Genomic DNA, 26,038 nt, shown 5'->3' on the forward strand with positions numbered 1-26,038 from the left:
TCTGAAAAAAATTGAACAATAAAAGTTAGAAAACATCCACGAGCCCAAGTCAGGCAGAATGGAGACTGAGCTTTTGGTTCTTCCATTCCGCCTGTATTTCAAATATCTGACAAAACTAAGACACTAAGGAAGGCTGGGCTGCTCCATAGGTGAGCAGTACAACAGATTAACAGCACATACTGTACCACATAGCAGAGTAGCTGTGTCAGGTCTGTGGGTTTGAGCTGGGCTTATTGTCATTTGCTTCCCAAAAAGGACACCTGCAACAGCTTGTACCAACATTACCTATGATGTGGTCATTTAAGCTGACCACGTGGCTGCCCCCCACCCTGGGGGCACAGAAATGATGTAAGGAACTGGAAATCTTAGCAGCATTTGACTTAGAAGACTGCAGTTTCAGTTGAGTTCCAATGCACATCGGGTAGGACTGTGCGTCCAGTCTCACAAAGCACAGCTTTCTGACTCCCAGCATTGGCTGGCTTTTAGTAGCAGAGCTCAGAACCAACCCCACGCAGCCCACGGGTTGACCTGGGTGCCCCGCAGTCCCACACAAACCTCATCCTCACCGCACAGACCTCAGGCAGCCCCACATCCCAGCACATCACCGGTGGAATAACGCAGCATTTCAAGTCGGTGGAAGCGTGATTCTGAGCTCCAAGTAACCAAGTAATGGTCAAGAAGATTTTATGTGCATCAAAAGCCCCCGGGTTCCACATCTGCACTCCTGCAGTGCAACCCCAGCTCCAGCACCAGCGATGTCCACCCTACAGAACAAAGCACCCACAGAGCACTGCAGGAGGACAACATCTCAGTGGTGGGGATGAACTGCAGCAATGCTTCCCCCAGCACACTCCAAGGGAAGCTTCAGCATTCCTGCTACCCACAGGGACACACAGCTAGGGTTGGAGGGTGAGAGCTGACACTGCAGGGCCTCAATGCTCCAACCATGAGAAGCACTGCGAGCTCTAGGGCTGCCTGACCACATCTGAAAGCACGAGACACTCCAGCAGACATGACACTCTTGAAATACAGAACTTTATTTAGAAACTGCTTAAAATAGAAAAACCCTGTCAAGAAAAATCCAAGTCAAATATGGTTTTCTCAGTAAAATGGAGTTTTAGGGCAACGAAAGTCTAAAAGGCCACAAGAGAAATAGCACCACTGCAATTTCAAACAATGGCTGGATACTTGCATTTTTTTGGCATTCACTGAATTTGGGTTTTTCTCTGAATTTCACAAAGATTCATGCACTACACAACAATTACCATAAGATGCTCTCCTACACACGTTTTAGGACAAGCTACCACCAGGAACGAATGAATACAGCACAACAGGACTGATGGATCTCAGTAGTGGAGGGGAATCAGAAGTCTTGCAGGATCTTGCCAAAAACACAACAGTAATGAGGGGGCATGAGAGCAAAAAAAAAAAAAAAAAAAAAAAAAAAAAGGGACAATTAAAGAAAGTACTTTAAATATTAATATTTAAGTTAGTCTCAGTACTGTATTTTCTGCAATAACATTAGCTCTGTTAGCCAGCATCTCTTAGTTTTGACCCCAGAAGACCACTGAACTGGCAAGTGTTACTATTAGATAAGCCCTGGTCTGAGAAAAAAACAGAAAAGAAAAGAGAAAATCATCATCCTCATGTGCTCAATTCACTTTCATTCTATGAGCTGCACACAGCCCAACCCTGCTGCAACCACGGGGTTGGACCAGAGCACCTTGGGATGGGAAGGGAAGGGTGCGAGGCCATAAGCAAACCAACAGAAACAAACAGAACAAGCAGAAAGGAGGAAAGTACTTCAGAAGAACCTTGTAGGCAGTAAGACTGGTGCCCTCTGCTTTCATTTATGGAGCTTTTTTTTTTCTTTAATACAGAAAACACAGTACGTTTTGGCAAAGCCATCAGCCACAATGCCATAGTAAAAAAATGCTTTAGCAGTCCTCAAGGTAATTTATGTGTCTCAGCTGTTCATACTCCCTCTAATCTTGTGACAGGCAACATTAAGGCCTATTTCATTGAGAACTAATCACTCGGTAAGCAGCTTTATGCAGGAATGGAGGTTTGTTTAAGAGCCCCTCGGACAGCAGGGAGGGGAGCGGAGCGTCTCCCCAGGATGAAGCACATAAAATCTCCTGTCACATTACTTCAATTTTGGCATTTGGAAGCATATTTTAAATACTCTTAAGGCATTTTATTATCATTTCCGTGCTGCAATTTCACATGAACTCCATCTTTCCATGAGTCAGTCTTTACGTTCTCTACTACACACCACCTCAGGTACAAAAAAAGTCTTTCCACGAACCAGTGTTTACCAGCAAACCAACAAGTTCCAAACGTTCAGCCTCTTGCTCCCTAAATATACCACCTAGATGTGAATACTGCTCTGCTACAGAGTGAGAGAGTTTCTAACTCAAACCCACTGCAAAAAGAGTGAAACTTCCGCAAAGTGCACTTTAAGAAGAGGTAACTTTTTTTGCTTATGAAAAGAAACCAGTGAGTCCTCTAAGAATAAAGTGGAGTATTTTACAGTTAAGCACATGATCTGGGGCACAGAATTCCGATGTTGCTGCTCTGCTGGTACAGTGTGTGGTCTGTTAATACTCTTCTTGCTCCTCCTGCGGCGCTCCTTCGTCAGGTATCACAAAGCCTTCCTGCAGGGAACACAACGAGGCTGGATGAGAAGCCAACACCCGAGCACTTCCCAGCTCTCTGCACGCTCCTTGCATTTTAGTTATTCCTACTTTGGATCCTGACAACGAAGCACCCTTCAGTCAACCACTCACAGTGTCCCCAGCAAACTCACTTTCTTCAGCTTTGACCTCTGTGTTACACAACTCCTCAGGTGAGCCCAGCCACGCTTGTGGCCTGACCATAACAACGTAAATTTAAAGGGGACACAAAAAAGGAAGAAAGCAAGCAGAAGAAACAAGACAGCTTCCCATAGTGAGGCAGGACAGGGGGGGAGGATGACTTACATCTGTGGCATAAAGAATTTCCACAATCCTCTGCAGCACTGGGTCGTTCTCGCCTTCGTTCTCCTGGCAGATCAGCTCAATGTTCCGCAATTTGCCGAAGTAGAAATCCCTCTCCTTCTCCAGGTCTTCAACAGTAAGCTTCAACACGTTGATCTGCCCACAAGAATCAATGATTTACCCACCAGTGGCATCTACCCTTAAGGTGGGGGTCCCCCAAGATGCTCAGAGGTGTGTTTGTAAGCAAAGCATTTCAGAAGTAACCAAGACATCAGGGAAAGGCTGTGAGGGCAAGAGGAGGTTCTGTTTCTCAAGTTGGAGTATTTCTACAGCCAACACCCAGCCCAACACATGCAATGCCACATGGAAATTCTAAAGGCTTATTGCATGACATGGGTAAAAATCCAACTGCCTGCAGCTTCTTCTGCTCACACATTCCTCCAGGACAGCCCTCACTGGTGGCAGCTTCAGCTCCATTGCATTCAGCATTTCGGGGACGCAGCAGCTGCTCATAGCTCCATTGGAATGCTGTGATAGCTGCAACACAGCTGTGGAAATACTTGAAAGCAAAGCTATGTGCGATATGGGACACAGCAGATTTAAATGTCTGGGGGCTTGTACTGCAAAAAGGGCTTTACTGCTATCAGGAAAGCAAGGCCAGCACACCAAAGGCTTCTGATTAAGCCACTTTAAATGAACCTACTAGACAGAAGAAAGCTATCTGTCTCTCCCCAGCACAGCCATTTCATGCTATTAAATATCTATACCTATACATCCAACAGCAAGCCCAGGTCAGTACCTCAGGCCATTCTGGCAACACACCTGCTCAATCAATCCCGCTGATTCATCATCTCCCGCAGCCTTTTTGACCATCCCAGTGCTGCCTTTGGGAGTTGCTGGGGTCCTCTGTGCAACAATGGGCCTCTGTGGGGCTGCAAGATAAATGTGCTGTTACTTCTTCTCAGAACACCCCTCCTCCTCCCCCAGGGGTGGGGTCCCCCTTCCAGGCATGTCACAATTTGAAGGCACGTACATCAATGAAGTGTTCCTTCTTCACCCCACCCCCCTCCCCCCGCCACATCCACTGCCTTCAGCACACCCTGACACCAACCCTTGCCATTCTCTTTCTGTCACTCCCAGATAACTCACTCAGAGACTGAAGCCCAGCATTTGAGATGAGACACGACATCTTCAGACACCAATTTTAAACCATGGAATGGCTTGAGTCGAAAGGGATCCTTAAAGGCCATCAGGCCCAACCTCCTGCAGTGCACCCACAGGTGCAGCTCCTCTGCATGGACACCCACAGCTCCATCAGTGCTCACAGCCCCCAGCCTGACCTGAGTGCCTGCAAGGATGGGCACCCACCTCATCTCTGTGCCACTGCCTCACCACGTGTATTGTCAAAACCTTCTCCCTTATATCCTATCTAAACCTCCTCTTCTTCAGCTTGAAGCCATCTCCTCTTGTCCTGTCACACAGACCCTGCTTAACAGTCCGTTCCCTTCTTTCTTACAGCCCCTTTAGATACTGAAACAGTGACCCAGCCTCATTTCCCTCAGTTTTTAAGGGCTCGAGATCATCTTGAACTCGTTTCTACCTGCACTGCCAGTACCGAGAGGTTTCTTGGGTTTGTTCACCACTGGAGCAACGAGGTTTGGTGCCATTGTCTCCTGGCCTTGTCGGGCAGCCACGGGGTCGTATTCCTTCCCATCATAGTTTGCATCAAAAAATTTTTTGAACCACTGAACAAATTCAAAGTTGTCCTGAAATTTTCCTTTCACTAGTTTGTCCACAGGAATTATCTGGAGGAAAAAAAAAATAGCAATAAATAATAAAACGTGTTGTAAGGGGAAAGAACCTCTCTGCCTTACATAATAAGGGTTTTTAAATTGGAAGCAAATGCAATTCTTTGTTTATTTTGGAGAAAAAGCAGTAAATTGTGAAGTCTTGCCTTTAAGCCACGAGTTGAGAGCCTGAGGTCTGGCAGTGGGCAGAAGGCATTCCCTTGATTGCCCATTTGATTCCCTGTGAGCACAGCCCTGCTGTGGGCACACTGCTCCAGGTACAGCCCCAAGGGAGAGGAGAGAAGCAGTGTTGGAGCTGCTGGCCATCACAGCACGAGATGCCCTCTTCATTGGGAGCAGCTTTAGCAAGGGAATGCTCTGCACTGCACCAAGCACCCCACCAATAACTTCCACCTCCATAAAGCACTCTTCCATAAGCACAGCACTCACTTGATCCAAACACGTATTTCCAAAGATCCCATTTTCACCAGTGGAACAACACACTGGTAAAGAGGAATGGGAAATCCTTAAGACCAGCACACCAACAGATTATTGGGACACACTGCTAGGAACAGCTTCACGCCACATAAGCTCAAACATGATTTCTCAGGTTTCAGTACTGGTCAACACTACATAAATTGAATTGAGTTAACATGGAAGAAACTATCTCCAGCATTAAAGACTGCAAACGCAACCTTTGCTCTAGTAAATATTGCATTAATTTAGGTGTGAACCAAAACTTGTGAGATTTGTAAGCTGACAAACCCTGCCCCCCAGATTGCAAAGTGCAAGCCACCCGCTTGGATCCCAGGAACAAGGAGAAGCAACTCCAACCCAACTTACTTTGTCAACGCCCATTCGTTTGAAACCTGCTTGTAGAACCTTGAAGTTCTGAATGTACTCGTGTTCCAATTTTGCTTGAAACTTCACCTTCTTGAGAGCTACTGAACCTGGGAAGAGCATGTCCATGAACTGGCAGTAAGCAGCACCTGTGAGAGAGAAGAATAGCATTCCACAATGAACAACAGACAATCAGCCAGAGCAGCACACTGCCCAGCCTCATTCCACAGTGCACAAAGCCCTTAGAGGAGCAGAAAGGACATAACAGGACCCCTTGGCCTGATTTGGAAGCGTGGCTGTAAACAAGCTGCAGAACTAAGGGTATGGCCCCATGGCTTGAGCTCTTGTACCCAAGAGCAGTAACACCTCTGTAATTCCAAGAGGGAAAATCCAACTCAATGTGGCGTCCCATCCCTCATGGGCATCAGAACTCTTATCAACATTAACAGAGCTGAACTGGAAGAAGTATTCTTCTAAAAATTACGTTTAGTTGTTTTTAAAATAGTGTCATATACTACCTACAAAGTTCAAGGTGCTCTCAGAAGTAAGAGAGTAAAGTAAGTTGAATCACATTTCCTTTCAGCATCTGAAGGGGCTGTAAGAAAGGAGGGGAGAGACTCTTTAGCAGGGTCTGTGTGACAGGACAATGGGAATGGTATCGAGATAAAGGAGGGGAGGTTTAGATGGGATATAAAGAAGGTTTTTACAGTGAGGGTAGTGAGGCAGTGGCACAGAGATGAGGTGGGTGCCCCATCCCTGCAGGCACTCGGGTCAGGCTGGGGGGCTGTGAGCACTGATGGAGCTGTGGGTGCCCCTGCTCACTGCAGAGGTTGGAGGAGACTTGAACGGGTCCCTTCCAACTCAAACCATTCTATGGTATTTAAGACACACTTTAATCAGAGAACTGAAATAAGACACTATTTCCTTCCTGTTCATTTTAAATCCTTCAAGTCCATCAATTCAGCTCTCACTGTAATAGCAGGAGGGGGGGGGTGCGGTTCAAACAGAGAGCCACCCCCAATGATGAGCTTTTGCACAACACCCCCCCCATAAAGACAGCTTAAAACTGTGTTAATTACGCTGCAGTGATGATGCACACTTGTGTGTCATCAGCAACACAAGCACAACATTCTGAGCGCAACATCTCACCCCACATCAAACACTTCAGAGGACACGGAGAGCAAGGGGAGCCTTAACATAAAACAAATAGCTGCATGGCAAACGTCTAAGGGGCACGAGGCCAAGAAGCAGTGCACTGCATTGCCCTGAGCCAGCCCAGCTCCCTGCAAAGCTTCTGGGCCCCAGACTGAGGTGGAGCACACTGAGTTCAGCCCAGCAGTGCTCATCGCTTCTCCTCTCTGTGGCTGCAGATCTTCAGTTTCCTTCAGCCCTAGAGTTTTTCCTGCATCACCTTATTAGACAGAAGCCACCAGAAATACCTGCCCAACGTGTATTCTGAGTTCCCTCCTTCTCTCCATCTTTGGGAATGCTCCTTCCTCAGCCCCACGCTGCAGTGCCAACTCCCAACGTAAACTTCTGCCTCCTTTTGTTCAGCCCCCAACCGCCTTATTCTAACCTCACCGTGTGAGATGTGCTCCTACCTCTCCTACCCGGGCCCTTTCATCTCCCTGCTGCAGTTATTCAAATCACCACCTCTCACCCAGGCTGCCTTCTTAGCCTTGGGTTTGCTTTTCTTTCCGCGTTGCCCCACAGCCCATTATTGCTCTCTTCCTTTCACCCAGCCTCCTCCCCCACACTCCTCCCTGCACGATGACATGTGACTTCACTTCTGGAGCACCAGCACTTCCCCTTTCGCTGCACACAACCATCAGATATTCAGCTCGGGCAGATCAGCTCACAGTGACTCCGGGTCAGGCTGAGGTGCTCCTTCACTACAGGGGGAGGGTGGGAATTCCCAGGGGTGAACCCAGACCCACCAGTGTGTTCCCTCACACCCCTGTGCCCTGTCTGAACCCGCAGGCACTTCCCAATGGTCTTCCCCCATAAGGGATCACATCCGTTTATGCTCCTTACTGCACTCTCAGGACTTCTCCTGTCTGTTCAGGCTAAATACTTGGGCTCCCCACTAGTAAACAGCCTCTCTTAGGAGCATTTTTCTCCACACTGACCCTAATTTCTTCTCATCCCACTTTTGCGGTAGCAGATCAGAAGATCATAACTTCCCATTACGTTCCCATCACATTTTCACTATTAAAAACCATTTCAGTACAACTCCAAACCATTGTAACACCAAACGCAGGCCCAGCACCGCCCACAGCTCCGCTCCCACTACCGACACAGCCACACGGCTGCTTCCACGGACCTCTTCGCCATCTCTCACCTCCAAACCAAACCCGGACGTCCCTCCCCGCACCCCTCACCTGAGCACAGCTGCTCGATCTTGGTCAGCGTCAGCTGCAAGGATTCGTTGATCCACGCCAGCATGTCGTGCCGGCTCAGGTTGTCGCTCGTCACCGACGTGGAGTACACATTCACAGCCATTTTCTGCCAGACAGAGCAGCGGGTGGGACCGCCGCACCCGCTCACGCCGCAGCCCCATCGCGGCTCGAAGCCCCGCACGCAGCGTTGCTCCCCCTCCCCCCAGCACCTCCCGGCCCTCCACCCGCTCGGATCTTCCCTCCCCGCGGGGCGAACCAGCCCCACAAAGCGACGCCTCCCCGCAGCACTCGCGGCGGGCACGGCCGCCCGCACGCCTCCGCAGCACAGCGCAGGGCCCGCGCCCCTCCCTCCTCCGCCGCGCGGCCCCCGCGGAGGGGCGCGCCCGGAGCCAGGCCGAGCCCCGCACGCCGCACCCGAGCTCCCCGCGCCCGCCGGCCCCGCGCGCCCGCACCCAGCTACCCCGACCCGCGTCCCCCCGGCCGCCCGGCCCCTCCCGGCCCGTTACCTGCCCCGCACTCGCCCCGTCTCCTCCGCGTTCAAACCGGCCCCGCCCGCTGCCCGGGACCACGTCACGCGCACGCGGCGCGCTCACGTCACCCGCGCAACGTCACGGCGGCCGCAACGCAGGAAGAACGGCGTGCTGGTGTGGAGGGCGGGGCCATCGCGCGGCTCCGCCCACTCCTGAGCGCTCGCTTGCGATTGGTGGGTTCTGCTAGCCCCGCCCACTCCGCGGCCCATTCATTGGCGCTCGCCGGGATGCCGCGTGCCGGCGGGGCAAGGCGATGAATGAACGCGGTGCGCGCAATGCGCGCCGCCCGCTGGCGCAGAAACACGGCTTTCAGTCTTTTAATTCCGCGGTGCTGCGTGGCAAGCGCGAAATCATCGATCCCTTTCCTTTCCCCATATGAAAATCGGTAAACTGCTGGGCCAACGCACAGTTTTGAGTTCCCAGTACAAAAAAAACAAACCAGAACACCATATGAAACACATTCAACAAAACAATATGTTTTTTTTTCTTTTCCTCTTATTTTAAAAGATTGTATAAAAACCCACAAAACTTTGGACATCAAAAATCCTTTAACTAAAAAAATAGCACCAGGGAGAGTTAGAAACCTTTACAAAGCATTTAAAAAGGCATTTCTGAGATCTACCTCCTTGCAACGTGTTTATGAGCACACCATAAAAGGCAGCGTTCCAAGGAAGACTTGTCTACTGCGATTCTCATCAAGTCAGCTTAATGCCAGGACCGTTCTTGTTCCCCTTTTATCTTTGTTTGCTTTCCTCAAGTCCTTTTTTTCTCTATTTTCCTTTTGATCAGACAGGAAGGGATGCGAGATCCGGCACACGAAATGGAGGATGCGACGGAGAGGAGCCCGCATGGCTTTAAGAAACAAAACTCATGGGATGGGGTGGCAGAGGGATGGGCACCCCGGTGGCACCCATGGATGGACCTTGGCTGCTGCTGGGTGACAGCAGGGGGTGGTAACACTGCCCGCTCTGCCCACCCCGTGCACTCATTCTCAGAACATTTTCCCCTCCGGTCACTGCAGCCCGATTTTCCAGCCCCAATGTAACCATTCAACCCACTCAGCAGGATTTTGAAACGTCAGGAAAAAAAAAGGGAAATGCTTGGAAAAGGACGTAGTGAATATCTGTAAACTACAGCCGAACGCATAAAACAGTATCTCCCTAACTAGAAAAGTAATTCTATCATCTCACAGTTCAGTTTCAGCTACATTCAGGTCTAGGAGTCTCCACATTCTTATGTAATGCCTTAAAGCAGCAATAGACATTAAACAACAAAATGTAAAGTTTTACAAAAGGTCTTAAAAAATAAAAATAAAAAAAAAAAGATTTGGTTTGCGTGTTCTGCATGTTCAGTGTACATAACCTGACCCGGGGCCCTCACACCTGCTGCTGCAGCTTGAGGATTTTTGGCAGTCATTTCAAGAGAGGTTTATGCTTGTTTAGGAGGTGAGCAGCTCTGTATCCACATTTGCAGCACGCCAGCAGCTGCCTCCACCACTCACTGCTTTCCAGCTCTGGGCTCAAGTGGAACATTCAATGCTCTGGAAGAGACTTCTCGCCTCATCAGTGATGCACGCAGCTTTGTGCTGGGTGATTAAAGCTCGTTTTGTCCATCATTTCCCAGGCAGTGCTGTCTGTAGTCCCATCAGGAAGGCACCTGGCCAGGTTCTTTGGTTGAAGGCGCTTCCCGAGCCCTGCGGCAGCGGGGGGCACAGTGCTGGGAATGGTGAGCACAGGGCTGAGCCCTCCTCGGGCAGCAGAGCTGCGTTGTGACGGAGAGACGAGGGATGCAGCGTGGGCTACTCGCAGGCAAAGTAATCCTTGAGAGGGGAGAAGAGGTGCTGGATGACAGGGATGCTCCAGGACCTTCCGAGCAGCTTCTGGCGAGCCCCGCGGCTGATGTTGGAGACGTCGGTGCAGTGCAGGGGGAAGCCAAAGATCCTGGAGGGCAGAGGGATGGGTGATGCTCAGCAGCTGCCCCGTGCCCATATGGCTCCTATCCAGCCTCCCGGCTTCACAGCCACCCCTCACCGTCCACACGTGCCACCAGACCTCAGTGCCATCACACCCCACAGCCACCAGATCCTGGTGGCACCACAGACAGGCACCACAACCAAGGGAAGGCAGGGAGTCATTTCTCCAGGCTCCCTTACTAAGGTCAAAAATAAGAGAGTAATCCTGGCTTGTGCTTATTGCCCACCCATCTCAGAGCACCTTGCACAATTTGTTCAATGTCAGCCCATGTCACCACTGCCCATTTTTCCCGGTAACACCTTCAGAGGAGCCTTGATCCCACGGACCCTGCACCATGAGACCTCCCAGCACTGCCCCAGGATCCTCTGGCTAACACCGGTGCTCCCACTGCTTGGATGGGAGTTCAACTGCCACATCTCCAAGGGCACGGCCTGACAATGGCTCAGTAATTGCTGTTTAACTTTCAAATCCCTGCATGCCTCTGGCTCAGCTTTAATTAGTTTCAATTCTCTCATAAATATTGGCAATTTAAATATAAACAAGTGAAAAAAAAAATGAGCCTGTTTGCTGGCTGAGGCCTTAGTAAGCAAAAACTCAGCCTTGTGCATGTGGGGTGCAGGACTGCTAGCAATTGCAGTCTGCTCTACTCATCTTGTTGCACTTTGCAGCAAATTTGGGGTTGCTATAAGTCATGAATAGAGCCTCGAGCTGGGCTCAGCTCCGCACACATCCAAGCACTGTGCACAGCAGCAGCACTTCCCTACAGTGGCTGCAGCTGTGGGGACAGCAACACTGCAGGGTCAAGCAGCACAGGACCTTGCAAGTACCACAAACAAAGTGCAACCATGGCTGAACGTTACCTGTTCATCCCTGGGAGGTTGCCCCAGAAGTAGCGTGCTCTGTGCGCAGCCGATATCTTGATAGCGTCGATCATAACAGGGTTACACTGCAGCCCGAGAGAAGGAAAGCAAGTTAGCAGAGGGATCAGGGCTTTTTTTTTTTGCTGGGAGCAGCCTTGCACAGGTAAGTGTGGGAGCCCCATTCCTGCGCCCTTCCCAAAGCCGCAGCGATCCCTACCTCCAGGAACCGAGAAATGTCCCTCTTGTCGTTGACCCTCATGGCCACCACGTTCTCAAACATCCAGAAGAAGGGCCGCTCCTCTCCAGCCTTGGGACGGGCGTAGTTGAGCAGATGGTAGAATTCGAAGAAGAGCCGCCCGGTGCCCTCCGTGCGGGGGGACCCAGCAGGGGTGTTAGGAGGGGACCGCCCGCGGCCCCGCAGGTTTGGCTGAGGCGTGGGGACGGGCTCTGGTGGGCCTGGGGGAGACAGCGCTTGGCACGCATCCCCGGACGGAGCCACCGCACAACTGCGTCGCCGGCCCCAGGCAGCCTGGGGGCTCCCAGCCCCGTGGGGCCAAACAGCCTCACCGTACGGAGCCTTCCTGGGCGGGCTGGCGAGCGAGAGGTCGTTACAGGGGCTGCCGCCGATCACCAGGTCAAAGGGACCCCACTCCTCGATCTGCAGCGGGCAGACAGAGCTGGTTATCGGGGCACAGCACCTAGCCAACCCTCCCTGAGCCAAGAGCAGCGCAGCTCACATTTCTCTTGGTGATGTTCCTGACGTCGTGCACGTAAGTGATGTTGCCCTCGTGCCGCACGGTGCCCACTGCCAGGGGGTCCTCGCAGATCTCGGAGGCGATGTACTTCTCCACTTGGATGCCCAGGTCCTTCAGCACCAGGTACCCTGCCCGGGGATGGGGGGGCTGAAGGCTTTGCAATGGGACCACAGTGCCCACAGTGCAGCCAGTGCACCCAGCACAGCCTGTGGGCACCATCCCCACCCCCTGCTCTCCTCCCTGCTTCCATCGATGGGGATGCACCTGCCCCATCCCCTTCTCCCCAAGCTTTCTGATAGGCTTGAAGCTATCAGAACACCTTCTTCCAGCACCTCACCTGTTGCTATGCCATCAAACAGAGAGAGCACTCTGATGGGTCTCCTCTTGGCTGGTGGCACCGCTGGGTAGATTTTCGGTGCATCCTGTAATGGAAGACAGCCGTGAGACCCTGTTTCCCCTTGCAGCAGAGCCCTGCGCAGCTCAGGGCAGTGCTGCAGCGCTCCCCAAGTTCAGTTCCCTTCGCAGGGAGCATCCATGGGGGGGATGAGCCCAGCACACCTGGATGGCCTAGATGAGATTGAGGCAGGGCCAGGACCATTAACCCCTCTCCCCTAACCCTGTGCACCAGGCTCACTGCCCTCAGCCCTTACATATTCCTGCCCCTTGTCACTGGTGAAGAAGTCCTGCAGACGTGAGCTCCAGTCCTGCCGGCGCTGCAGCACCCCGTAGCTCCTCTGGGGTTGGCACATGTAACAGTTCCAAGGCTCCTGCTCTTTCGCCTTGGCTGACGAGCCTCGTCCCACCAGGACCTCCAGGCATTCCACACAGAAGCACCTGCCCAGACACAGCACCTCTGAGTGTCAGCCCAGCTTCTCCTACAGCCCTGTCCCATTTTGAAGGATGCTCTCCCTGACTGACAGCATCTCAGGATTTAGGGCTGCTGACACAGACTGATGACTTAGGCCTGGGTAAATCTCCTACCACCCTCCCCAGGACCTGTCCAAGTACAGCCAGCTCTGTTTTGCCCCAGTGTAGTGCCCTCCCTGACCCCCAGCCCAGCACCAAGCTCTGCAGGGACTACCAAGGCACAGGGGACCCACCTGCAGCAGCTGGCATTGCTGCAGAGGAGCAGCTCCTTGCCCTCGCAGCACACGGTGCAGTAGGACTGGTAGCCATCTTCGTCATACATGTAGAAGAGCTCCAGGAATCTATCCTGGCAGAGGGCAGATGGGAAGAGAGCATCAGGATCTGTACTCAGCTCCCCCCCAGCCCACAGTTCAGAGATGTGCATCACCAGTGCCTCCTGGGCACCACCCACAGCATGCAGGGAACTCAGAGGGGACCATGCCAAGGGATGACCCTGAGGTGAGCATGGCAGGTTCAGGTCTGGCAGTTTCCCCTACCATCCCCATCCCATTCCCAACCCGATGACTGCAGCCCTGCTGGCCGCTCTTACCCTGCAGGTGTGGCACAGGCCCCCCTCAAACAGCGGGTGAAAGGTGGCTGGGTTCCTCCTCCCGCATGACAAGCAGCTGTCTGAGGGCACAGAGAGCTCCACTCATCCCATGGCTCCTTACAGCCCGTGGCCAAGGGACCAAGTGGGGCTGGGGACATCGCCTCAGCTGTGTGCAGGTCCCAGCCTTGCAGCCCTGTCCCCAGCTTAGCACAGTGCATTTAAAAAAGGACCGATGAATTCTCTCTAGTGCCGCCCTCCAGCACTTCCACCATTCCCAGCTCTTGTATCAGGATGGAACAGGCAAATGCTTACCTTCCAGACTCCCACTGTTGTTTGTAACTTCAGAAACCATTTGTTCTTTAAAAAACAAACAAACAAAAAAAAGATTTAGCATTCCATAAAGTAACTTTCATACTGAGCAGATAACAGAGCCTGACTTGCAGTTCTGCAGTCACAGTTCGGCCTTTAAGTCCAGCCAGATCATAGAGGGTTTATTTATTTAGGAACCCATCCCATCCCAACCAAGCCCACACCACATCCCAGTACCTCGAGTCTGGTCCTCCTCCATGCGCTGCTCCTTGCTGCTGTTGCAGGGGTTGCTCTTCAGCCTCTTGGTGGGAGGACAATGCTCGAGGCACAGCACCTCCTCTGTGCCGTTCCTCAGGACCCCGTTTTCTGCAAGGGACAGGCAGCTCCAGTGGGGACACATGGGGACATCAGCCCTGAGCTTTGTCACAGTCCCACCCCAGAACCCTTCCTCGAGGCTCCGGCTCACCCCAGGGTGCAGTGCTCATATGGGATGCCACAACCCTGCAAATCAGCAGAGATCATCTCTGCCTACTGGCATCCACTGCAGGGCAGAACTACCATTTTTGCTCCTTCTTCCTCCTCTCAGCAGATGAACTGAGGGAGGAGCTGAGTGGGACCCTGACCTTGTTTGATCCCTTCCCCATGGGGCCTGTGCTTCCACTGCTGCCCCCAGATCTACAGCCCCAAGGTGGCCACAGATCACATTTCATTGCCAACAGCAACATTTTGGAGAATGCTTCAGCGTGCTTTTTGGAGCCCCCAGCACCATGCCCAGCTCCTACCACCAGCCCACCTGAGCTTTTGGGGGGCTGCAGCCCTTTCACACCCAGTGGTTTGAAGCCAGTGAGTGCCCAGTCGATCATGGGCTTCAGCTGCTCCTCCAGGGACTCCCCAGGGGCAGATGTGAAAGTCTTCCCTGAGCGGCTCCGGGCAACCTGCAAGAGGAGGGCAGTGAAGCACAGTGACAAGGCACGGGGGGATGGTCCCCTCCCATTCCCAGCAGCAGCTGCCAGATTCCAGCACTGGGAGTGCCATGGCCACACCAACCCCAGCTGCCCCCCACCCTGTGCTCCCTATAGAGCCCAGTTCTGCTCTGCAGTTATACCTCCAGGGCATGGTATATGGCTCGGCGGTAGGAGACCAGCTTATTGAATGTGGCAGTATTGAAATGCTGTCTGAAGGCCATCAGTCCTACCAGCTTGTCTGCAGAAACCTGGGACAGAGGGACAAAAACTCAGTGACACAACTTGCTCCTGTCCCCATATAGCATGGTACAGCTCTGGCAGAAAAGATAGCAGTAGCTTTGCATGGAGCAAGCCACGCTGCAGCAGGAAGGGAGGACAGAGGAATCATTGCACACGTGGCTATGATAGGCTGTGTGCACCCTCTGCTGGCACTGAGCCTCTGCAGCATGGCACCCAGCATGGGGCTGTGGGAGGGCAGTGCTCAGCAGGGCACGGAGTGAGGGGGGACAGCTGGGACAAACCAGGAAGGAAGATGGGAAGGGGACGGGCTGCCAGCATCAGAGTCAGGAGAGCATCCCAGAGCTGCAGATTGCAAAGCGCCGCACTCCCTGCTCCGGGGAGGCTGCAGCTGGACACACACACCCAGCCCCAGGCACAGGCAGCAGCATAAATGGGCACAGATCACAGGGGTTGGCACAGGAGGGGCTCCAGCCCATCCCCAGCCAGAAGCAGCATGCTCACCTCGGAGAACTTCCCGTCCCCAAACCACTGCACCCATCGCATGCCCGACACCGCCTGGCGCTTGGACGTGGCTCTGTAGGAAACGACGATCGCTGGCCACCAGGAGAAACCCTTGATCTTCCCCCAGACAAGCTCCCCGATTCCAAATTCCTTCCCGTCCTGAAAGCAAAGGATAACACACAGATGAACCAGAAGCACTCACGCTTTGTCCCAGCACCCACACAAGGACGCCCTGGGCTGCTGCAGAGGAACAGTTGGGCACCATGCAGAGCTGCAACAGCACTCGTGTGGAGCTCTGCAAGGATGCTGCCAGTCCTCAGACTTCCTGAATGCTCTGAGGCAGCTGGGGCTGGGTCCCATGTCCCAGGCAGCTCCTGCTCATGGGGCAACAACCCATTCATCTGTCTGCAGCACAGTGAGAGGGCACCCACCCTCCTCTGCTGCCCCCAGGGCACAGCAGGAACCAAGGCAAAGCAAAGAGAGCAAATACAGAGCTGGGACAGTTAGTTGGTGTGGCTGAGAACCTCCAGCAGGCAGCCCGGCACTGCACTGGCTCCAGGATCTTCCCACAGGAGCTGTTGTCTCATGAGTAGAGCACTCCTTCAAGTTTTGTTCAGCTATTAGGCACCTAATTATTCAGCCAAAAGCAATTGCCCAATTCCTGCAAGTCTCAGGCCCTGCCCTGATGCCATCAGGCACCAAATCACTCCGCTTTCACTCCCCCTTTTCAGCATCTCCCAACAGAAAGGCATTCTGCGGGCAGGAAGCCGCCCATCCCAGCAGGCACAGCTGCCAGCAGGCACGTGCTGCACTCAGGGCTGCTGGCAGTGCTGAGCTGCACACAGTAGAGAATGCTCAGCGCTGTGGCACAGCCCCTGCTGCCAGCACCCAGCGGGCACAGACCCACCACCTTCCCTCCACCCAGCACAAGAAGGAGGTGCTGGAAGAGCACAGCCTCCCCTCTACCTGGTACTCCAGCGCAATCCCTGCATCCCGGCTCTCTGGCTCCTCTGCCACCAGCTCAGTGGAACCGTTCTGGCCCTCCTGGGAGCTGCTCCCCGACAGCGTGCTGCTGCTCTGCGATGAGTCCCGTGAGTCTTCCTCCGTCAGGTCGATGGTGGTGAGCACAGGCATGGCCGTCCTCCTCCGGGAGCTCTGTGTGGGAGGGAGCGGTGTGAGAACCCACTGGGAACAGGGAGCAGCCCCCACCACTTTGTCCCTACAGCACAGCACGACCCCCAGCCTCTGCGGTTGGGATCAGAGGGTCCAGGGCTGGGTGCAGCTAAGGGAGCACTGCTTCGTGCGTACGACACACAGCAAAAAGGCCAGCTCTTGCTTTCCTCCCTTCATTTCACCCCAGGCAGTCAAAGCACCCAACTCAAAGGCACACACACATCACAGAGGGAAACTGAGGCACGGGGCATGTGGCACTCAGGCCACCCCCAGCCATGCAGACAGCTCCAGGTCCCTCAGCTCTCACCCGCAGCGGAGCCGGCAGTTCCCTGAGAGCCTCCACGCTGCTCGTTTCCTTGATCTGCACCTCGTGGGGGGTCTGCCCTGCCTGGAAGATGAGGCGGACGGGGGGCTTCTGCCGGAGGCTGCTCTCCCAGCCAGCACTGCCTCGAGGCCGCACCTGTAGGAAGGAGCAGAGGTGAGCAGCTCACGGGGACACAGACAGCACTGGAGATGAGGGCACAGGGTAGACCCCGAACAGAACTTGCACACCCCACAGTATGCTCAACCCCACAGCCTGGAGGCACTGAGGGCAGCTTTTCCCCTGTGGTTTGCAGCAGCCCAAACCAGGCATGCTTCTGGCATCCGGCACAGCACTTTCGAAATGAAGTGAGATTTTTACAGCAGGGCTCTGTGAGTGAGCAGCCCCTGCACGTGGCACTGTGGGAACGCAGAATTGTCACCCCGGCTGAATTTATGGCTCTTTCTTTTCAAAGCCTCACAGTCACGGGCAGATCTCCAATCTGCACTCACCTCCTGCGGTTCCATCAGTGTGAGAGGCCAGGACAGCTCCTCCTTGGACAGGTCTTTGCTCACCCTCTTGTTCTTCAGGGGTGCCAGCCCCAGGCTCCCAGCATCTGTGCAAGGGAGCAGAGCAGACTCAGCTCCATGAGCTGATCTCATGAGAGTGGTGTGTTGGGATGAGAAGAGATTGAAGCCTCATCTTTCAGACAACGCAGTGAGAGCAACACTTTTGATAGCCTGATCAAGTTTGCTATTCATTCCCTTTCCAAAGCAGAAACTCTCCCACAATCTGGCCAACCAAGAGCCAGAATCTGGGCACCACAATTCAAGCACTATAAAGCTGGGGCACATCCTGACCCCAGCAGCACACAGCTTGGACCTCCCAGTCCCACTTACCTGGGGTGCTGGGCTTCCCACTGGCCTCCAGCAGCAGGGCAGCTGTGTCCTTAGTGGGATCAGTGCAGTCCCTGTCGAAAAGGATCAGCTCTGCCCTGCAGTCCGCCTCATCCCGGCCATGGCTCTTCTCCTTTTTCATGGCTGCCTGTGGAAGCAATAGGGGATCGTAAACTTAGCCAGCCAGAGAGCCCTCTGGCTGGGAAAGGCAGAGCAGGTTGTGTGAACTATTCAGGCCAGGCACAGCCTATTCCCTTAGCAGCTCTCCTACAGCACCCAGGGCAGGCAGAAGGCTCTGGCTGGCGATGCATCTGCACTAACACTGGGTGCTGATGGGCACCTGGACAAAACTTCCCTGGACGTGGCCCTGCAGATTCACCAGCTCCACCACCCAACACATTTGCCCCTAGAGAAGCACCAGGGCTATTCCCAGAGCTATTCCCAGCCCCACGTGTCCATGGAGCACTCCCAAGCTCTGTGCTGTGCCCAGCCGTGGCTCAGACCCTTCCCACGCCCTCCATGCATGCGGCACGTGGGGACAATCCTGCCCCCAGCCCCCAGCCCCACGCACTGAGCTCCTGCCCTGCACAACCCACAGCTGCAGCAGTGGGTGAGCACTGCAGACCGGGCACAGCCAGCAGCACCGTGGGGCCAAAGTCCTGTGCCTGCCCTGCTCAGCCCCCCGAGAGGCACGCGGGCCGGTGCAAACATCTGCATCTGCAGCCATTTGCACGTCAGCCGGCCCTGCCGCTCCTCACGCAGGGTCAGGCAGCTCCCAGCTCCCCGCAGCAGCTGTAGCCACACTAGCCACACTTTCACGAGACCCCCGCAAAGCCGAAACCTCCAGGAGCTCCGAGGCCAAAGGCAGATTGACCCCAAAAGAGCAAAGCGACGCTGAGCCCGAGCTGGGCGTTGCCAAACATTCCCGCCACGGAGACCTCTCCCATTCCCCCAGCAGCACCCCCTGCCCCGCAGCAGCCATTTCACAGCAGCAGCGCTGGAAGCGGAGGGCTCCAGGAGCAGTGGGACACGCCTCGCCTGCGCCCGCCGCCTCTGCCTCCCCGCGGGTGCCCTTCCTGGATCGTGTTTTCGGAAGCGCCAGCTCCCAGAAGCTCCCAGTCTCTCCCAGAGGCACCCAGGACGGTGCTAACGAAGCTGCCTCATTGCCTGGCTATGGGTCTGTGCTGCGACTTGCCCCTTCGCCAGCGCCGTCATTTCAGGAGCACGCAGATCAGCTCGAGGAGTCGGGGAGCGAACGGCTTCACCCCTCCAAGGCCCTGGGGGGGGGGGGAGGATGCATTGCAGCCCCCACCCCCAGCCCCGGGCTCCAGCCCAGCCGCCCCTTCCCCAGCGCTCCCGCTCTCAGCATCGCCTCCGACTGCTTCACTAACAATTGAGATTTCTGCTTTGAGATCATCTGTCAGCACCTCTGGCAAACAAAGACCAGTCGGGGTTTGATGTTTTGGATGCAGAGGGTTGCATTAAAACCCCGGTAAAACCCAAATGCGAGGGGAATCAGGTGCCTGGCCGCCACCACTCCGGGCAGGGACCCCAGGCACACATCCTCCCCCCACCAGAGACACGGCTCTGTAACAAAGGGACGAGGAGGGAAACTGCACTGGCGGGAGCCTGAACCACATAAAGCCCTACAGCTGTGCACAGAAATCCCACTGCTGCAGCACATCTGCTCCCAGACTAGTGAAGAACTCCCAGGAGCTGCCCAGACTCACCGTGTGCCCCCAGCTGCCCTGGACGCTTGCAGACACAGCCCCACAACAGCAACTGCTGGGGATTTTCTCCCCAGCCCCAAATCATCGGCAGCAGTGATGCTGCCAGTAAAACCAGAGCATCTTAACCCTAACCAGAGCATCTCACAAACATGTCTAACTCAGAATCCCATAAACTGAGCGCAGACACGCTGCTCTCTTCAGTACAGGCGATGGACGGGGACAGTGCCAGGAAATGTGACAGAGAAAGGCAGCAAGGGATGGGGACACGTGGCTCTGAGGTGTGGGGAGGACAGCCCCAGGGGCCTGCTTGCTCCGTGCACTCCTCCAGCTGCACAGCCTGGGATCACTCAAGGACATCTCATCACCATCCTCTGATACGCAAGCGGGAAAGAGAACATTATACCAAAACACAGGCTGCAAAGCTAGCTAAACTCTCGGCTTCGCCTGGGCAGCCATCCCCATTCCTTCTCTTCCCCATGCCAGCTTCTGTACCAGGACACAGAGCCGTGCACCTCCAGCACAGTCACCCCGGTCCATTCAGCTCCGCCTGCTGCAAGCTTGGAGAGCTCTTTGTCCTCACCTCCCCTCGCAGAAGCACACCAACATGTGCAGATAGGGCCTTACAAAAATAATAAGAAACAGAGCACTCCCCTCGCATGCTTCTCTCTGGCAGGGGGGAGGAGAAAAGCAGCACCGCAGCGCTCGCCCTGCTGAATGCAAGCAGGGAGACGCTACGGTGATACAGCCCATAGGACCTATGGAGAACCAACGACTCCAGCACTCCAGCTCTGATGTTCGAGGCTCCCCAAGAAGCTGGCGCTCCGGCAGCCCATGACACTGCCTCGGTGACCGGGACGTTCCCTGCAGCCATACCCCATGGAGACAATAAACCCGCTGCCTCCAGATCCCGCCCCAGTTTTGCAATACCAGCTTCTTTACGGTTTGCCAAGCTGCTTGAAGCCTGTGCCACGGCATTAACTGCTTAGGGATCCCGCGGCCGGGAATGCCCGCTTGTGTCCGGCTGAGCTCCGGGCAGAGCACACCTGGAGGGCCCCAGCTCGGGGCCGGGGCAGCTCCGGGCCGCTTTCAGTTTTCCTTCTTAAGAAAACAGAAGAAGGGCCCTTATCAGGTCGGTTTCCCCAGTAGGTGGAGAGATTGCAGGGGAGACGGGCGGACTTTGCCTCCAGACAGGGGCATGCATATCAAAAGGCTGGAGGGAAGCACTGCGCGATGGCTGGGATGGCAGCCATCACCCAAGCCCTGTTTGAATAACAAAAAGAACTAAAAGCCCCCAATGGTCGGGGCCGGCTCCCTCCAACCCCGGCTCTGCAGCCGGCTCCGGGTGATCACGCAACACAAATGGCCTTTAACGCTCCCCGAAACCGAACATTTCCCTCTAATCCTGCGAAGAAAAGAGTCGCCGGGTTGGCAGTTTAGTAAGAAAGGGAGCGCATTGGGGCAGATATGCTCATTAACGTGCCGGCCTCTCCCCTCCCCTGCCCGCTTCCTGTGCCTGGCCCCTTCCCCGCTGCCGCTCTCCCTCCCCGCACGCCGGGCTGCGGCATTTCCCTCCATTTTCCCCCCCGTTTCCTTTTCTGCCCTCCCTGCCCCGCTCCCCGCCGAACCGCCGCAGCCCTTTTGTGCCCCCTCCCTGCCCCCCTCCCCCCGCCCCGTGCTCCATTGCCCCTTTGCATTCCGTAAAAGCTCGCTTGAAAGAAAAGAAACAAAACAAAACAAAAAACCACAAACCGGCCCCTCCTCTCCCAGCGAAGACCAGGCCTGGGAAGTCTCCTGGGCAGCCACCATCACGGCCAGCCGCTGCTCCAGCCGCTCGAGGCTCGTTACCATGCTCATCGCGGTGCCCGGTGCCGGCGGGCAGGGCAGGCGGTGGCCCCCGGGTCCCCTCGGTAGCAGCTACTGCATCCCCGCTGCCCTGCACAAAGGGAACGGAGTGATGACAATGACACCTCGCTGTCCCCGTCTCCCACCCGCCCTTCCCATCGCGGGGACAACCCGACCTTCTTTGCTGTTCGGGGAAAGACGGGAATGGAAATCCTCCTGCGGGGCAGCGATTTCAAACACTACCGTCCTCCCCTTCAGGCTACAGCATTCCCAGTGTCCCCTGACCCCTCGCCCCGAGGGTGTCACCGCAGCCCCCGGCACAGTGCTGCCTCACCGCAGGGACACCCCCCGCAGTCTCTCTCCCCGGGATCTCCCCGGGCCCGGCGGCAGGAGGACGAGGAGGAGGAGGTGGAGGTGTTTCCCCAGCACCCCCCGCCGCTGCCCCGCGGCTGAGCGCACCCCGACTCCGGCCGCCCGCTGCTCTCCGTGCGCAGCTCGAGGGATGACTTCACGCTTCAGGCACCACCGGGAGCCGCTCTCCTGCAGAAAGAGAGAAAGATGAACTGACACATCGCCGGCCCACGGGGAGGAAAACAAAGGTGTTCATGTCGAGCACGGCCAATGCCACCGCGGGCTCCCGGAAGCCCTCCCGTCTGCCCCGGTGCCTGCGGGGTTGATGACCGCAGCATCCCCGGACCCTCCCAGCCCCGAAGGCATCACTTGTCTCTTCGCCGTCGGGAACGCGAGTCACCGTGGCTTTGCCGTGGTCTGCCGTGCCTCGGCCGTCCCGGCATCGCGGGAGAAGCCCAGCGCCCGCCCTCTCCGTGACAGCCCCGGCCGAGCCCCGCGGAGCGCAGCGCCGGTAACTCGTGAAGTTGCGACAAGAGCCGGCGGGGCCGGGAGAGGAGGGAGCCCGGGGCGCGCCCGTCGCCGAGTCCCGCAGCTCTCCCGGGGCCGAGAGCCGGCAACAAGTGGCGGCGAGGCCGCTGCCCGCAGCCCCTCCCCATCGCCCTCTGCCCCGTGCCGCGAGCCCCGGTAACGGGGCACGGAGCGACCGGGGCCCGGGACGCTCCCGCAAAGACCCGGCGCCGCGCTCCGGTACCGCGTCCCCGCCCGCCCCATTGTCCCCCGCCGCCGCGAACAACAAAGCCGCCCACGAGGATGCGTCGCGGCTCCTGCCCCGTGGGCTCCGGAACCCCCGGCTCTCCCGCCGGTGCCCGGCCCCGCGCTCACCTGCGCCGCGACGGGACGCGCCGTCCAGCGGGGCCGCGCCGCCACTCGCCGCCTCCCGCGCCCCGGCCGGCCCCCCGACAGCCCCGCGCTCCGGTTACATGGCGCTTTAACCCTGCCCGTGCTGGGCAGCCCCTCCTCCTTCTCCGCCGCCGCCGCCCCACGCCGCACGGCGGGGGAGGGGAGGGCGAGGTTCGCACCCCCCTGGCCGGCCGCCGCCCCCGAGCCGCGCAGCTCCCCCCCGAGCAGCCCGGCATTCTCGAGGTTCTGCTCCTCTGCACCACCCCGCCCGAGTTTCCTCCACGTGCCCTGCATTCCACCAGTGCCCCGCGCCATCGGCGCCCCGAGCGCTCACTCCCCCACCGCTCCACGTCTCTCCGCATCGCTCGAGGCTCTGCTCCCACCGCCTCGCCATGCCTCTCATCCACTTTCCGGGGTTCCACACACTCCCCCTATCCCCCCCGGGTGTCTCCATCCCTCAGTGGTGCTCCATCCCCAGTGCTGGCACCCTCGGGGCTCAGCATCCCTCCGGGGTTCAACATCCCACCGGGTCTCAGCATCCCCCCAGGGCTCAACATCCTCCCGGGGCTCAGCCCTAACAGTGCTCTACAGTGCAGCCCCCCAGCCCTGCCGGGTGCTCTGGGCTGAGCATCCCCCTGCCCGCGGCCCTCCACCACGGTGTGGATGGACAAAGCCACACAAGTTTTGCAATAGTTTATATTTTTTTCCTCCTTTTCCTTTCCCGTGCAGTGGTGAGCACTTGGAAAGGCTGCACTGGGGATGAGGAAAACAGTCCGCACGTCCCCTGCCCCAGACAAAGCATCCCGAGTCCACGTGGGATATAATCTTCTCTGCTCCCTTGTTATTGCTGCTGGGTACAGCAGAAAACTGGATATCAGGAAAGAGAGGGAATATTGTTAGCCTGCTGCGATGGAAATAAGCTCTCAAGGCTAGGAGGAAAAATGAGGCAGCCAAAGTGTCAGCAACCTGTACGCAGTGCCTACACAGGCCCATACAGCAGGTTCCCCACACCACCACCCCACTGTGCACAACGCGAGCATGAAAAATGTGGCTGCATGAGCAGAGAAAAGCCCTGCAAGTGAACAAGAGAAGGAGATGAGAAATCTGGTCTGGGGAAGCCTTTGGGAATGCTGGAGATTACCATTCAAATAAACACACGCCAAATAAACCTCAAGCTGATTTGCAGCTCTGCTGAATAGATTAAATCCAAGCAATCCTGTTTGGTTTTTCCAAATTTTGAGAAGCAAAATGCTTCTGTGTGTTTCCAGGCCACCACGAGGAGTGGAATTAGCCCTTACTTCAAGGACCTTCGGGCTCCTCTCCCTTTCTAGCAAAACCTTCCTGCCGCTGCTGGCCCCGCTGACCTGCCATCAATCTCCTGCCCGTGGAAACGCCTCTTTCCCTCTCTTCCCTCGGTTATCATTTAATTCAGGAGAGCACTTCTGTGCATACGGTTTGAAAAAGGCACGGCACTGAACAAAGCCGCTCTGAGCAGATCATGAGCTAAACCCTGACCCCATCACCGCTGCACACAGCCGCGGAGAGATGCTGCGAGTTTATTTCTTACCCATCAGGAAAGTAAGTATGTCATTTTATGGGCCAAAAAAAAAAAGAAGGAAAGAAAAAAAAAGGTCCCTATAAAGGAACCTAAAGGAGACGAAATCATAAAGGAGATTTTGTATCGAGGTTCCTGCTGGGCACTTTGGGTATGCTGGGTCACAGCAGTGCCACTGAAATCTCAGCACTGCTGCCCATCGGCTTGAGGTTCCCCAGTGAAGACCAGCAGTGGGATGCAGCTGTGGGATTGGAGCTCACCACTGTCACCAGTGCATCTGCCAGAGGCTGGGAATTGTGCCCAGGTTGGTCACAGCAGCTATCTGATCCTGGCTGTCTGCCTTATTCTTTCCTGCCAAACCTCTTCCTAAATTTCTCCTTTGCTGTCCCGGCCAGGCAAACCAATGTTGCTTCCTCCTAAAGCTCTGCCCTGTCTCCTCTGGGCACCTGCTGTCTCTTACTTTGCACCAAAAGGTTTGGGTTGGAAACTGCTCTGTGCTTTGCAAACAGCTTGCCTGGACATCCCAGACAAATAAAGCAATTGAGCAACTGTGATTTATTCCCTACAGCCTTCAGCAGTGCATCCTTGTTATCTCTGGTGGCTGCAGGTCCCAGGCCCTGGTGGAGGTGAGGTATTTGTTCAGCCTTCATGGAGCAGAGCAAAGCACCAGCACCATTAACACACTGCAAACCATTACAAACCCTCCTAGTGACCCCAGGGAGTGCATCTCCTGAGGTGTGTCCTCCTCCCCCATGGGGGCTCTGTGCCCTATGCCCACATCCTCAAACAGCCCTGTGCCATCTCTGCAGGGTTTGGGCTTCGCTGGAGGCTCTGCCTCAGCTGTCGGAAAGCCTCAGCCTGCTGCCACATGTGGGAAGGAGCCTGCAGCCTGTGCAGAGCTGGGCTGCCTGCTCACATCTGCGGGGAGCTGCTGTTGACATGGAGGTAGGAAGTGTTCTCCCTCCTACACGGCGTTCCGAGCCCTTCCTGTGGGCTGGCCAGGACCACATGCTGTAACTCCCTAATAAAAATAAATTTAAAACCAATTGGCACTCATGTAACCAGAACATCTCGAAAGACTGGCAACCAGCGTGTGAACTTCAAACAAGAAGGCACACAAAGAAAAATCTTCTGTGCCTCTCTGGCCACAAAATCCTTTTTTTTTTTTTCTTTCTAGAAAACAGGATGCATTTGCTGCAGTCGAACCTGAAGAGCAGAGGCCCCAAACGTCAGGCTGTGAATGCAGGCAGCAGCGGGCAGAGCCCTGCAGAGGAAATGTTTTCCCTGTGGTCACAAGGCAACAAGAGCATAGCAGAACCCAGAGCCCGTGCTGCCACACCGCCGCTGCCTTTGCAATTATGGGCTCCTGCAGCAGCACTTCCCTGGGAGCAAACAGCACAGAGTGCAATGAGAGAAAGGAAAGGGCATGAAGCTGCAAGAAGAAACTGAAATCCTGATCTCAAAGGTGCCATTTGCCTCTGCAGGAACAGTGCTCCCCCTCCAGCTGGGCAATATCCATCACAAGAGCAGGGGAGAATGTCAGCATTCCTCAGCCTCTTGGAGGGATGCTCTCCCAAATCCGCACAGCTGGAAGGGACGTTGTGCATCAGCAGAACAAACAGAGCTGGTCCTGGAGGGGTGAAAGGTGCTGGGGTGATTCCTGGGATCGTGTGCAGTTTCTTACCATTCTGGGCCTT

At 55.5% G+C, this 26,038-nt stretch overlaps 2 protein-coding genes across 4 annotated transcripts; both read right to left on the reverse strand.

The window, feature by feature from the left end:
* Nucleotides 1-1,016: 1,016 nt before the first annotated feature.
* On the reverse strand, nucleotides 1,017-8,640 carry MAPRE1 (microtubule associated protein RP/EB family member 1). Of its 2 annotated transcripts, none has more exons than XM_052683931.1 (7): nucleotides 8,511-8,640; nucleotides 7,987-8,110; nucleotides 5,609-5,754; nucleotides 4,594-4,783; nucleotides 3,801-3,910; nucleotides 2,982-3,134; nucleotides 1,017-2,657 (listed from the first exon to the last, which is right to left on the reverse strand). In XM_052683931.1, the coding sequence occupies exons 2-7, from the start codon at nucleotides 8,105-8,107 to the stop codon at nucleotides 2,601-2,603; spliced, it is 777 nt and encodes a 258-aa protein (XP_052539891.1). In that variant the 5' UTR covers nucleotides 8,108-8,110; nucleotides 8,511-8,640; the 3' UTR covers nucleotides 1,017-2,600. The 2 variants fall into 2 exon arrangements, with proteins under 2 accessions (XP_052539891.1, XP_052539890.1); XM_052683930.1 differs by having other exon boundaries at nucleotides 4,579-4,783.
* Nucleotides 8,641-9,032: 392 nt separating this feature from the next.
* DNMT3B (DNA methyltransferase 3 beta) lies at nucleotides 9,033-21,599 on the reverse strand. 2 transcript variants are annotated; one of them, XM_052684018.1, is made up of 19 exons: nucleotides 21,443-21,599; nucleotides 17,967-18,111; nucleotides 17,580-17,683; nucleotides 17,074-17,226; nucleotides 16,560-16,748; nucleotides 15,594-15,752; nucleotides 14,993-15,100; nucleotides 14,681-14,822; nucleotides 14,125-14,253; nucleotides 13,891-13,935; nucleotides 13,579-13,658; nucleotides 13,223-13,335; nucleotides 12,773-12,956; nucleotides 12,460-12,544; nucleotides 12,105-12,250; nucleotides 11,935-12,025; nucleotides 11,585-11,823; nucleotides 11,368-11,453; nucleotides 9,033-10,474 (listed from the first exon to the last, which is right to left on the reverse strand). In XM_052684018.1, exons 1-19 carry the CDS (start codon nucleotides 21,545-21,547, stop codon nucleotides 10,333-10,335), a joined length of 2,445 nt encoding a protein of 814 aa, XP_052539978.1. In that variant the 5' UTR covers nucleotides 21,548-21,599; the 3' UTR covers nucleotides 9,033-10,332. The 2 variants fall into 2 exon arrangements, with proteins under 2 accessions (XP_052539978.1, XP_052539977.1); XM_052684017.1 differs by having other exon boundaries at nucleotides 11,585-12,025.
* Between the last annotated feature and the right edge of the window lie 4,439 nt (nucleotides 21,600-26,038).

Source organism: Tympanuchus pallidicinctus, unplaced genomic scaffold (genome assembly GCF_026119805.1).
Source record: "Tympanuchus pallidicinctus isolate F22 unplaced genomic scaffold, pur_lepc_1.0 scaffold20, whole genome shotgun sequence".
Classification (NCBI taxonomy): Eukaryota; Metazoa; Chordata; class Aves; order Galliformes; family Phasianidae; genus Tympanuchus; species Tympanuchus pallidicinctus.

What these genes read in the sequence shown, in the direction of transcription:
- MAPRE1 (XM_052683930.1), bottom strand. Translation starts at nt 8,107, where the DNA reads ATGGCTGTGAATGTGTACTCCACGTCGGTGACGAGCGACAACCTGAGC. An exon ending in GATCGAGCAGCTGTGCTCAG is followed by an intron (nt 5,755 to 7,986) that starts GTGAGGGGTGCG and finishes TCTCTCTCACAG; the next exon opens with GTGCTGCTTACTGCCAGTTC. An exon ending in CAGCGGGATTGATTGAGCAG is followed by an intron (nt 3,135 to 3,800) that starts GTGTGTTGCCAG and finishes TCTTGTGGGCAG; the next exon opens with ATCAACGTGTTGAAGCTTAC.
- DNMT3B (XM_052684017.1), bottom strand. Translation starts at nt 21,547, where the DNA reads ATGAGCATGGTAACGAGCCTCGAGCGGCTGGAGCAGCGGCTGGCCGTG. An exon ending in CGCTGGGAGAGGAGGGGCCG is followed by an intron (nt 18,112 to 21,442) that starts GTTTGTGGTTTT and finishes TTGCTTCCACAG; the next exon opens with GCAGCCATGAAAAAGGAGAA. An exon ending in AACTGCCGGCTCCGCTGCGG is followed by an intron (nt 16,749 to 17,073) that starts GTGAGAGCTGAG and finishes CCTCCCACACAG; the next exon opens with AGCTCCCGGAGGAGGACGGC.